General features: G+C 32.6%; 1 protein-coding gene across 1 annotated transcript; it reads left to right on the top strand.

The window, feature by feature from the left end:
* Positions 1-1,391: 1,391 nt before the first annotated feature.
* Positions 1,392-12,929, top strand: LOC125504380 (zinc finger protein rotund-like). Its single transcript, XM_048666251.1, has 3 exons — positions 1,392-1,583; positions 1,907-2,015; positions 12,673-12,929. The coding sequence occupies exons 1-3, from the start codon at positions 1,542-1,544 to the stop codon at positions 12,927-12,929; spliced, it is 408 nt and encodes a 135-aa protein (XP_048522208.1). The 5' UTR covers positions 1,392-1,541.
* The last annotated feature ends 587 nt before the right edge of the window (positions 12,930-13,516 follow it).

The raw sequence follows: 13,516 nt of genomic DNA on the forward strand, positions 1-13,516 counted from the left end.
CCAGTCTTACCTTCAACCTTACCTACAGGTAAAGGGTCTAAACATTAGCAAACGTTCAAAATTTGAGCAAAATATTTCATAAACTGAAGGAGTGAAAGAGAAAATACCAATTTTGCTCGAAACTTTAACACCCTGTATTTTGTTAACCATAGACTCAAGACAAAAACATTAAATTAATATTCGATTTGTTTTGAGGTCCTCTACACGCCCCTGCTCTGTGTCCATAAAGTTGTGAATCACCCTGTAGATTCAATAAAAAAAACCTTAAGATTAGTTCTATCTATTTTCTACTATCAATTTAAATGTTACCTCAAAAGTTTTGAATATTTTGGTTAGGATTTATATATTGCTAGCTGCATGCGCTTTCATAAGGCGTAAATCGTCAATATTTGTTACTGGACTTACTGGTAGATAACATTTCCTAAGAGTCAGGAGGTGTTAAGTCGGGGCTGTTAGGGAGCCATGGGAGAAGACCAGCTCGTCCAAACCTGGTATCAAAATGTTCAATTAAAAAAAGTACTACCGGGCGATCGTCACGGGGTAGATGGAATATTATTGCTCTTTTTCATTAACGAATGTTGTTCTCGTCTTTCTTCTCACAAATTGTCGTTCCCCAACAAGAGGCACATTTGTTTATTCTTTTGGCGGCTCCGATGCATTTTCTTTGCTTTTGTAAAATAAACCCAGAAGAATATCGCATTGTTCATGGTAAGACTAAAACATTTTTGCTCATAACAAGTGCTTCGAATTTCAGTCGATTAGAACGGTTTAACACTTTCACCTGTTGTTCAAATAGGCCATATGTGTGTCATGAAAAAGCTCCAATTAATGAAAAGCGAAAGTGATTGGAATGATCAACGAAAAGTTGAATTGAAAATCCGCTTAGGACTTCTCGTTTTTCAGTTATTTTCGTAAATGCTTACTTAAACTTGCTAATGTGCAGGTATCCTATAATTTTATATTATCTTGTTATCGTGAATCTTTACTTGTAAAGGGATTTAAAAAAAAAATTAATTTTCAGTTTCAATACAAGGGTAATAATAATAACAATAAAAATAAATTAATATGTAATGTACTATAGTATGACAATAATATTAAGAATAACTATAAAAATAGAATAGACGGCCAACACGTAAAAAGTATATGTATATCCAGGTGTTTTTTGATAAGTGTTAGGTATAATCATCAGGTATTTTTCAGATAAAAGTCCATATATTCAAGGGTCCATAAATCCTTACTTATGGAGCAAATGGGTGTTTAATTTTTTTTTATTATTACATATTTTAGCAACAAAATCAATTGTGTTACCAATTTTTCAGCCATTTAGCGAAAATAATTGACGTATGTGTTTTTCAAAAGTTTACATGCTGTTTATGAGTGGTCAAGTCAAAAAAACATATTGACGTAAAGGACATTGTATTTAAAAAAAAACATGCGCTGATTACTTTGAAACAAAATATCTTAATAACAGTTGTTTGAAGCCACTTTTTAAAGCGAATACTTAAGGATTTGATTTTCTTGCAACAAAATCTGATGAAACAATGCACGAAAAAGTCATGATTCTTCAAAAGAAAAAAATAGATGTAAGTAGCACCCACTACCTGTAGCAGCAAAACCAAGATGAAATTTAAACTTGTTGCTTCGAAACCCCCAGATACCATGTTTCGTCCAAATATCGTTATTATTTCAAAAACTACTTAGGAACAACAAAAATGTTAATTCATTTTTTAACGCCCTGCAGCTCGATACTTGCCTTGCGTACCCATTCGTATATAGACTTTTTGTCTTAAAAATACCTGAGAAATCCCTTAATAAAAAACACCCGGTGACTTTAAGTGAAGAACAAACTGCGTGGATAAGTTGAATTAAAATCTAATACAAATGCCTAATAACTTATTTGTTTCAGTGTGGCCAACATGGGAAAGACGACTATCCGAACTGGACTCGGAATACAATGGGCATGGGCAAACAAGGATACGAATCTAAAATGAATGAACACAACCAGATGCAAAAAGGTACGATATTTTATTATTGCTATGTAGAAAATAGGCATACTAATAATGTTGTTTCGTCTCCAATTCGTTTATTGTTACCCAAATGTTCAACAGACAATTCTTGTATTCCCGAATCCCGGATCCCGGATCTATTTTCTGGCAAAAGTCCACATTTGGCGCTAGTATATTCACATACTCATGAGGGAGAATTTTAATTGTTTTTGTATTCTAGAAACCGAATTTACCAGAGATAAATGTTATTGCATTCTTGTTGTGTTTTGAATTTAATCCGAGTTTAGTCAAAAGAGACTGCCGTTTTCGTTCGAAAGCCATAAAAAATAAAAGGATAAAATAAAAAAGATTAGCAAGCAGAATTTTTATGGGATAGACATAAACATAAAAGTATATTTTTATGGCTCTTGCAGCAAAAATAAAAACAAACCAAATTTTACGGGCCCCAGTCTAGCGTTTTATTATTATACTTTCCTAGTTTTTATTTTTTACTTCGACTATAAACTTAATTAAAAGATATATAAGTGTATAGATGCGCAGTTTCGCGTGGGAGTTATATCTTAAAACTTGCTGGCTGTATAATCTCCTTAAAAGGTCAATTTGCATCTTTAAAGTGTATTAGGCTATAAGAATAGTTCACTAAAACTTGATAATTAATGCAGTTTTTCAATCAAATTCTTGGTTAACTGGTTGTCCGCAAATACTTTTCTACTTTCCACTAAACTTTCAAACATTAAGGAAATTCGGACAATTGACCCAGCCCGACTCGTGCTAAACAATTGGTGATTTTCGAGTTGATAATCAGTCGCCTTTAAGAATTTGGTCCTCTACGTTTCTCTAGCAGATATGGCCTCCACCTTCAAGAGTCAGTTTGCTTCGGATTGGATTCAGAGGAGTTCAAACAGTCTTGTTTCTCACTGTGCTTTTTACCATTTCTCATCACATTTATTGCATTAAGAGGTAATGCAGACGACAAGCAAATCTTAACCTAAATAGGTATGGCTGATTTGTAATGTCTTAAAAACAAGATATTAGAAGAAATTTTGGAACTTTTTTAATTCAAAATGATTTGGTAGGATTGTCTGTAATATTTAAATAAAAGTCGGCCCTCGCTTATGGATCTGCCGACACTGTATCTGCCGACGCTGTATCATCGAACTAATTTAAAATAGACATTGTTCTTTTCAATTAGCGACAATTAGCGATAAATTCAGACGATTTACATCGATATTTTTTTAATATTGCTGATGAGCTTATAGCAGCCTTTATAACTGTGCCAAAAACATTCCATAGGCAACAAAACGACACGTCAATTTTATTTAATAAAAATATACCCATTAAGATGATTAGATGCCAATCAAATTTTATTAAAGATGTGTTTATGAACAGAAAGTTTATATCTTCAGAAAGTTTTTTTTTCAAGTATGGGAGACTTTGTGTAAAAGGTGTCTCATAATATATTGTTATACAGAAACAACTAGAAAAAAAACGTTTTTTAGATTATTGAATTACGTGCTTATCAAACATCTTAACCTTACCGATATTAACTGGCGTGATGCGCGGTGGATAAGTAATTATTCATTTTTTTATGTGTTGTCTGTTACCAATAATAATGAAAGATGCCGATGGTCGCAAAAAAAACATATTTTAGCAATAAGTGATTTGTTACGATACGTTTCGTATGCAGTTTTATTTGTGTTCAAACATCCTGTATCTATAGAATGTAACAAATATTCTTTTCTGCATAAATAGTAATGAGCACACGCTTCTTCTAACTTCCTAACATTCAAAAGTATGCAAATTCATCTGTTTAACAGGACTTACCATGCTGAATTTCCTACTAGAACTCTAAATTAATATTTATCATTAATTATTAATAAAACACAATATAAAACGTTTTGCGATTTTACAATTTCCTATTATAATTTATCTATATAGATGGTAATTCAAAAACTTAAGCTGGCGATTTTTTCAAGAGGTGTGCAGAGAGTAAATTGATCCAAATAACACAGGGTGATTCTAAATTGGCGTCATTCCTCTGGGGGTGTTGTGTGGGGGTATTTTGGAAGTGTAGAAAAATAGTGAACATTATAATTGTTTTTAAAAACTCCGACATTTGCAAAAACTAGATGAGAGGAATGGCATCAATGTTTTTCATTGCCCTATCGGCTAGCAAGTAAAGAAATCTGTATGTAGGTGCCAAAAACTTATTTTTAATTTGACCCATAAACTTTCTTGATAAATAAGGCTTAATTGATACCTAGAAATCATTAAAGTAAGCTGAAATCGTGCAGCTTTATTCTGAGTAAATTGGGTCAAACTACAACCGCAGCAACATCAACGCAAAAAGTATTGAAAGCTATCCAACCAATTTAAATTTAATGTGTTTTATTGAGAACATATTCTCCATCATTACACACTTGATTAAATTAGATTATCGCACTCACACCTCGATGGAAAAAGAAGCTCTTACTAAAGCCCATGAAACAATTGGTTGCTTAAAATTTTGAATCACCCGAAGGCTACTTCCTTCTATTCTCTCGGATTACGGTTCCCGAGGAATGCATTTTACATAAACAATGAAAAAATCAGATAGTACCGCGTAACGACAAAAGTAATTTCATGCATGTTCGTATATTTTCTACTTTAATTCATAAGTTTTCGATTAAATCGCTTTTTTCACAATCATCCTTCGTCATTCCATTTTCTATTAGACCATTGATAATACGGTTAGCGAAGCGTTTCAACGATGAACGGGTTGAAATACTTAATCTTGTAATGAAGAAAAGGCCACTTTGTTTATAGGTATCAGATTTTTGCTCTGAATACTTAATGGGTTCCCTTTTGCCACTTTTTCGCCGAAATATAAACAGCTTTTTTCGTATTAAGCTCTCAAATTACTGCATTCAATTGATTCAACATTACGTTACTTTAACGATCATTCTTGTTTAACTGTTCAAATATCCTGTCTGAACAATGCGTTACCAATTGCTTCGCTTAGATGTAGGAAGATAAACATTAACAACAATTTTAAAAATAATTATTACTAACATATATACATTGTGCATCACAGTATAGTTAGCCAAGGCCACTACCGTAAATGACGAGTACCAAACACCAACAGAAAATCTCGAAGAGAAGGTACTTGAATGCTGAAGGCCACTTGCGATGATTACTTTGTGCTTTTCAACTCTTAAGTACTGTGCCAATAACGTTAGTAATCGATTAGAAGTTCCGCTTTTCGCAGTTATTTTAATCTGCAATGCACTGTAAATCATTGTAAGGGTCTACAATATATTTGGACATATTTTGGCAAGGATGCTGGTTATCGCACCTGAAACTGTGTGTGTTTTATATATTTCTTACAAGAAAAACGACTACATTCGTGCTAAGTTTGTACAGGTTTTTTTCGAGGATATAAGAATCTCTTACTCCAATTTACTTCACGGAATGAAATACACACTGTCTAAATAAAGTAAATTTCAAATTGCCATAAAACTGGCCGTATAAGAATTAATATCGTGATTTATTATAGTTTTAAATTATTTTTGCAGTTTTTGTAAAATTTTCAAAATTAAAATTTAATTTGAGCGTGATTTTCGGTTATATCATTTTAAACAGTTTTCGAGCAATTAAAGAACTGTTACTAAAGAAAAATGCAAAAAATACATATGTATTGTGACTGTCTTATTTTGTTGACATAATTGCACATATAAATTAATTAAAATTAAGTTACTTATTTAAAGTTCCGGTGCTTGAACGGCTCATTGAGAAAGATGAAAATGTGGAAACCCTCGAGTTGTACGCCTATGGGCTAATATACACTTCAGTTTTAACGCATTTAAGCGCAAGGTAAAGTAGTGTCAATTATATGAAGTTCACAACTTAAACGTTTTTTAACTCTCTACTTGAAACGAAACTCCATTGATAAAATACATTTAATTCAATCATCTTTTGTTGAATTTCATGTGACAAATTTCGAACGTTGTTTATTCTTCGTATATGAAATCGACGAAATATCATGGTTTGCAATTTTTTTTGCATCCAGAGGACTTAGTAATTTAATAATTAGCAAATGATTTTTAATCGCGAATAATGATAAATAAATTGTCCGTATCGTTTTCCCTAACATCTTCCACATTTTTTGGGTTTTTACCATTTTTTTCCATTATTGTAAAAATGTATGGCCTCACCACAACTGAACGTTTATTTTCAGCAAGTTGTTATAACAGAACCGTCATATTTTTTCGTTTCGTATCAGAAAAATCAGTTTTTCATCATCACCGTCCTACCACATTGACAGTGAGAATGTGTGGCAAATCGTAATTACCGACAGGTTGTTTAGCCATCAAATGATACTTGATCTTGAATGCTTTCGATATTGGTTATTCCAAAAGCGAATTGCCGTAGCAAAGAACTTTAAATCTACCGCGTATAATTTAGCATTGCCCGGAGGCGTCTTAAGAAGTTCCTGTTTGACTAGTCCGAAATTTAATTCCTCATGAGGTAACAGTATGGGTCGAGTGTCTATTGTATGCTGAAATTACTAAATTTAAATTTGTTGTTTGGGCACAACGAGAAATTTTCGCGAAGCAGTACAAGGTGTATCTTAATAATTTGTCTATTGTTCCTGTTTGGGTTTTTTCTCAACCAGTTTCCTACGAGATTGATTCAGATTGACCGTTATGAATGTTCATCATACATGAAATAGGTCACTTAGAGATGATTATTTTGACCCTCTTTAGCTCCTTGAGGGTGTTGATGATGGTCAAGGAGCTAAAGAGGATTATCCATCGATAAGGGAATATAGGAAATGTGAATTTTCTACTATTTCCTTTTTTCTCAAAAATTCAGAAAATGGATCACGATTGCTCCCAGGTGTTATCTTAGTATAGTCCATTTATTAAGCGGAAAAGCAAGTTTCATTAGCATCCTTCAGCTTATAACGGGCATATAAACAATGACATGAAGATGATCAAGCGAAGACGCGTAAATTCAGTCTTCAAAAACCTTCAATGGACAAAATGTTAACACATTTGAATTTCAAATAAATATTAAAAACATATATTTATGTCGTTTTTAAGATATAATATAAATATTATACTTTGTCGTGGAATAGTAGAATTGAGCATATAATAGGATTCTTTGGAAAACATTATCTCTGGAAGATTTTTATATTATTTAATCGTGGATCCCCAAAGAAGGATAACGTTCAGCTTAGTAAAAACTTCGAATATTTAAAAATAATCGGTATTCTGAATCTCAGGTCTTGAACAACATTTTCTAATTGTTGTTGTTGCTTCGTTGGCGATCGATAAAAATATTTAAAAAGTAATTTAAACTTAAATACAAAACCACTTAATGATGACAAAGACCGAAAAACCTCAATTTAAATATTTCCAAAGCGAAAAAAGAACTATCCAGCTATTAGTTCTAATTTTCAAATGTTCTAAGAATAGCTTCGTCTTCCTCAATTTAATTACTAGAGATTATTCACGATAAATTTACATAAATAACAAAACGTATTCATTCTTAAAAATATAATGTTCGATCTTTCATCAATTCTCTTACACTTCTTCGCATGGATTAAAGTAAAGTTTTAGGTAGTTAGAATTAACTTAATTTGTCTTGACGGTTTTGACGTGTTAAAAAGCATGAACTGAAAAATCAGCAATAATTCTTCTACAAGAAATGGCTTTGTTACATTGTTACAGGTTGTAAGAAAAGCAAATTGGGCTAGTTAACAACTTTGACAAAATGCGGTTTTGTTTATTAAAAATATATACAAAAACAAATGAGCTATTCTCTTTGAACTTTTTTAAAATAATAAATCAGCATACTTTTACATCAACGAAAAATGTATGTAGTCCCACTTTTCCTTTACCACTTATTTGCTATTTTTTGTCTACTCTTCAAGCGAGCATGTACACAAATTTTGCTGCCAGTTTCATAGTCAGACTATACGCCTTCCTATACAGTAATTTTTATTTAACACGCTACGGTTTGACAACAACTTTAAAGCTTATAAAATCAAGTAATTGCCATGTTAAGACGGTATCTTTCACATTTTGTTCAAGTGCGAAACGGAAGATTGCCTTATATAACCCACTTATTCCCACATAAGAACTTCTCTGTATGGCTTCACTGCTAGCGAAATGAATGAGATGCAGGAAAAGAACGATAAAATAATCCAAGTTGAATAGTCGAAAATAATGCCGCCGGCTAATGCCTGATCAAGGTCAACATATGCACACACCTTGATTGCCTCAAAACTTGATTGAACAAAGAATAGTTTAATTTAGATTGTGTAGATAAGTTTTTCAAGCACGACAATCTACTGCGTCTTTAGTCAACTTAAATCTAGGAAATTTGGTAAATTAAGCTGAAGCAAACATCAGCCAGCGTTCTTTGGCGGTTCAAAAGTACTAAGTGTTTTACTAATTGATTGTGTTTGCTTTTGACCTGGGCGGATGACATCTTTGCTCGCCTTTCTTCCACAGCAGCAAATTGCTTTAAAGCTCATGCCTTAATTTAAAATGTTACGCACGTCATGCAGAGATACAAGATAATAAGGTGGTGTACAAGTGTTCATGCATATATTTGCAGTTAAAAGAATTAAACCCCCCAAAGATAGCTAGTTACTAACCAAGCGCGACAACCTAATAAAATGTTCGCATGTCAGTTATTGCATGGTCTTGTCGATAAGCGCCAATTTCTGAAGGGAAATATCAGCAGTAAAACGATTATCAGCAATTACTTCATATCGTAAAAGAACAGGTCTCTAAAATATGACGCGTTTCTTGCAAAATAGCGCCATAAATAATGTTAAATTTTTCAGAAAACTGGGCCATCCTGCATCATCAACATAATCATTACAGCGACCGGACGTTGAACGTCCCGTCTTAATTAAAATCTTCAATTTTATGTCTTCATATAAATTCGATCTGTATATCTACAACACTGATCGTCAATAAAGGAGTTGAATTCATGCAGGTTCAATTACGCCACTAGAGACTTATATTAGTATGTTTGCAGTGTTTATTTGCACACGGCATTGACTACAGAAAATTACACTTGCATGGAAATCTTATGCAAATGTTTTGAGCTGAAGTTCAAGAAGACGGATGTTGTGAGGTTTACCTGATTAAATAATAGAAGCAGCTTATTATATCCGCTAATTTCGCATATGAGGAAGGAAGGTATTACTACGACCATATGAGCAAATCTTTGAATTGGCCAGGTTTTTCCTTCTTACTCGATTAATTGCAAAAAAGAAAATACGATTAATTTTATTTACAGTTTAGCTTTCCAATGTGATATCACTAGGACGGTTCATTAACATATTAGCTCATGCCAATGCACAAATTAATATTAAACTTGCTTATATGTTGTCAGTTCTTGTTGCAAATGGTGAAGACATTTATTGATTTATTTATAGTACAAATTCAGTTTGTTTTGCTTCAGAATACTGTGTGTGATATTACGCCTCAAATTTAACAGACGCTATGTGAACTTGATGGAAATGATGCCATTATCTCATCCAGTTAATTTGTATATGAATGTTAGAAATGTAATGTAGAATGTTAACTTTTTATGAAGATGACAGTGTACAACTGGATTGGAGGAATAATTTTAAATGTTCCAAATTTAATAAATTAACCACAGACATTTAATAATGTTTTACTAATTCTGAATAAATCGGTTAATAAACAAAACAAACATAGGTATAAGAAGCAGTGAATACTTAGTAGCTTCAAAATATTTTTAACTCGTAGTTGAACAATCGCATACTTTGCAAAGGCTAAGGCTAAAGCTAAGGCTAAAAATAACTTAATAAGTTTTACTTGAAAATTGAATTTTCTATCAAAGAGAAAAACGATACGATTGACTGCTTATGCCACCTAAATACGAAAAATACCCTGAAAATGGATTTTTACCAATATTTGGAACGCCGTCGCATGAATATTGAGTTCCAGGAATATTTAAATGAAATTTTGCAGAACCGCCGACCTTGCCTGTCTCTATTTCCAGCAACATTCATCCACAGGTTTCTCGATTTCTTAGAAGAGAATCGGGCCCAAAGGTCCAAAATGTCCTCGAAAATGAATTTGAAATGGTGGTTTGTTGGCCTGGTCAGGTCAATTGTTCTATTGTTAACCGAAGAATGTTATTTATCTAGCACAATAAAACATAATTTAAATTTAACAGCAAACTATTTAATAAATAGCTTAAACAAACTCAAAACCTCTCAAGCACACGACATGAAAAAGGATTAAAAATATCTAATTTTATAGAAAGTTTGAAATATTGGGAAAATGAATAGCCGCCCGCTCCACTGCTCCATTAAGAAGGGATAATCAAGAATTAAGTTAAATCGTTCGAAACATTCGTTTTTAAAATTATAAAATCATATCGTTAACTACCCTGCAAGATAAAAATACTTAAATTTTTCGAAATAATAAATTTGAAATTTGTTATAAATAAAAAGCAAAATTTATAAATTTCATGCTGATATATCGGTTAATATAAAAACGTGTTTTTACAAATATTTTAATAAATATTACATCTTTACCGCAATTCATTTAACTCTCTATCTTGTACGAATTCCAAGATCCAAATAGTTACGTACTTAATTTATAGCATCACCATAGAAAGTTAGCAAATGCAACTGACTGAAAAGAAAGAACGATAGTTGAATTAATTTAGACTTTTCACACTTTGGCCTGACCAATAAATTTCTTCATTCATTGTCCAAATTTGTAAGCATCTGTGCAGCAACCTGTGGTGAAGACTGTAATTTCGCCAAAGTTCAACTGTAGTGCCGCTGTCGGAATCCTTACCTGCATCTCTCCTTTGAATTTTTAGACTAGTTCCTCATTCTCTTAGCCAAGACGTGATTCATTAGTGCGCCAATAAAAGCATTTGGATATTACAACTCACCTCCGAAACTGTGTGCGACCGACTTAACTGTATTCTATTGTTTCACTTAACAATCCTTTGGAGTTTAGTCCCATAAATCATGCATACTAAGGACTGAATATTTACTATTTTATACGGAACAAGTAACTAAAATACGACAGGAAGGTCCAAATGCTTTGAGATAGTTTTAATGTGAATATAATTACTTTGAAACTGGAATAAGTTGTAAAGAGAAATTGAACGCCATGAAAACTGAATGATTCTAATGACCATGCAAATTCACTGATAAATTTATGTCTGAAACATCTTAAAATGAGATATCAATCAGAGGAAATAGTTACGTTGAATTGTGTGTATAAATCTTATTCAGATTTATGTAGCAGGTGCGTTTGCCCACTTATTTTTAATTATGTTGTTTTCTTGGAGTATCGGGATTATTTTTCACCAGCAAGTACCAGCTGGGGATAGTAATCCTAGTAATAATTAGTGATTATCTGAGGAACTTAGGAGGAATTAAAACAGCATCTTTCTTGGTTCTCACCTTGCCGATAATTGGAAATGTGTTCCATAAGTCGTTATCCTCAATAATTATTAGCTAAAGGTGACCGCAAAACTATGCCCTTACTTTGTTTTCATCAAGATGTTTTTAATGATATTTTCGCATATAAACTCTATTTCGCATATAATATATGGGCTTAGTTTCGACTGTGTTCATTAGTAAATCAATCAATTAGTCCGAAAACTAATAACCAACACCGCTTAGCCGGAAGCTTTGTTTCGGCCGAACAAAGAATTAACATATTTTTTCATTTTAATGGAATGCTGCCGGCAAAAGCGCCAGCTAGTGCTTAGTTTTATAGTAATCCCTGTAAAAAATGTTAATTTATGTTATTAAACGATGCCCGTTTATGGTTTATTGGATGACTACGTATTGATGTTTATTCAATTTTGAACAAGTTTCAGAATATATGTAACTGAGGTTTTGGCGAAGATATACAAACCAGTCACTTGATACATATCAGAGTCGAATTAAAAGGGGATTAAAATGGTGTGTTCTAATGAAATAAGTGGAGAGGAAGTGGCTGTGTACACACTGGATAAACATCAATGCAAAAAGCGTTTATAATTGATTGTTTATATGATAAGTTTATTTTTGTATTAATTTTTATCATATAGACACAACTGCAAAACCAGTTTATTTTCATTGCATAAAATAACTGCAAATCTCTCAAAAGCGTTAATTATCTTATAATTATTTAGTCAGTCTGCTTTTGATCATTATTTAGCTCACTTGATTTAAAATCGCATTAGTTACTGCGCCTCTGTTAGTCATCACCTGCATTTAAATATTGTCATTTTCTTAAGATCGAAAGTTGCTTTCCATATACTATAATTAGCAAGTCTGATTTGAGTGCTCCGTTTCTGGTAGCTATTGCCCCTTTTTATGGGGTTGTATATCTTCAAGTAGAACTTTTTGCATATTCTCTTTACGACTTCCATTTTAATATTGAACCTGTTGTAAATCAAAAAGAGACTGTTGAATTTTAATATTAATGTAACATCTTTCAAATGACGTGAAAAGTTTATTCCACATTAAACTTAGTAGGTATTGGCAGTTTGAGGAATATCTTCCATCTTTTCAGTAGCATTTATCATTATTTTTACACACAAATGTGATATAACTGTAGGAACTCGAAACAATTCGCATTAAAATTACATCTATTTCAATTCGACCTATTTTTTTCAGTGTATGCTGGTATGGAAGACCATCATATGGCAAATACTCCTGGATTGTATACATCAGGTAGATCAACTTCTAGTAGCTCGAGTCCAGGAGTCCCTGGGTCGAGTCCTGCATTGCTGGTCGTGCCACAACCAATAAATGCTACCAAAATGGGTGGTATGCAGAACGGCGGCGTCCAGCCAAGGAAATACCAATGCAAGATGTGTCCTCAGGTACGTGTAAGTGATAATTTTTTATTAATTGGGGCATTGATCATTTGATTGTCCTGAAATTGATGAATAGTGCTTGAGTTTAGAGTACATTTATCTCTGACCAAACAAGACGATTATTGGATTGCGGCAATAAAGGTTCTTTTCATAAGTAGATGCTGTATATCAAAGTTCATTGGTATCTCTCCGAACTCGGCAATATTTTAAAATGCAATCTTTAACCTCAGCGTCAATATAATAGGGACTGGGGGTATACTTTAGGACATACTGAAGAGAACCATTATCCATCACTTTTAACATATTTTGTCGTTTTTGTATTTTGCCCCTAAGTTTTTCGCAAATACCGATAAACAACCAGTATTGGACATACACATATGAATAAACGTAAAGATATAATACTGCTCCAAAAGCACTTGAAATGCAATACTAAAACATACATTTAAACTTTTACTGAGAAGTACACTCAAGAAAGTGAAAATAAACAACAACTAATGTGTTACTAAGTCCACAAAGAATTGATTCTAGCAGATTTTTTTCTAATTGTTTCGATATATTGGGAAAAAAACTTTAGGATGTGTTTAACTAGGAAGACTATACAAATAGTAATTAAACAGTTATGCTGTTACCGGAGAAATATC

Source organism: Dendroctonus ponderosae, unplaced genomic scaffold, assembly GCF_020466585.1.
Source record: "Dendroctonus ponderosae isolate FM_Combo_2020 unplaced genomic scaffold, Dpon_F_20191213v2 Dpon_F_20191213_431, whole genome shotgun sequence".
Lineage (NCBI taxonomy): Eukaryota > Metazoa > Arthropoda > Insecta > Coleoptera > Curculionidae > Dendroctonus > Dendroctonus ponderosae.

Coding starts and splice junctions, on each gene's coding strand:
- LOC125504380 (XM_048666251.1), top strand. CDS start 1,542: ATGCACGAAAAAGTCATGATTCTTCAAAAGAAAAAAATAGAT. Junction 1,584..1,906: donor TTCAAAAGAAAAAAATAGAT/GTAAGTAGCACC, acceptor TATTTGTTTCAG/TGTGGCCAACATGGGAAAGA. Junction 2,016..12,672: donor ACACAACCAGATGCAAAAAG/GTACGATATTTT, acceptor TATTTTTTTCAG/TGTATGCTGGTATGGAAGAC.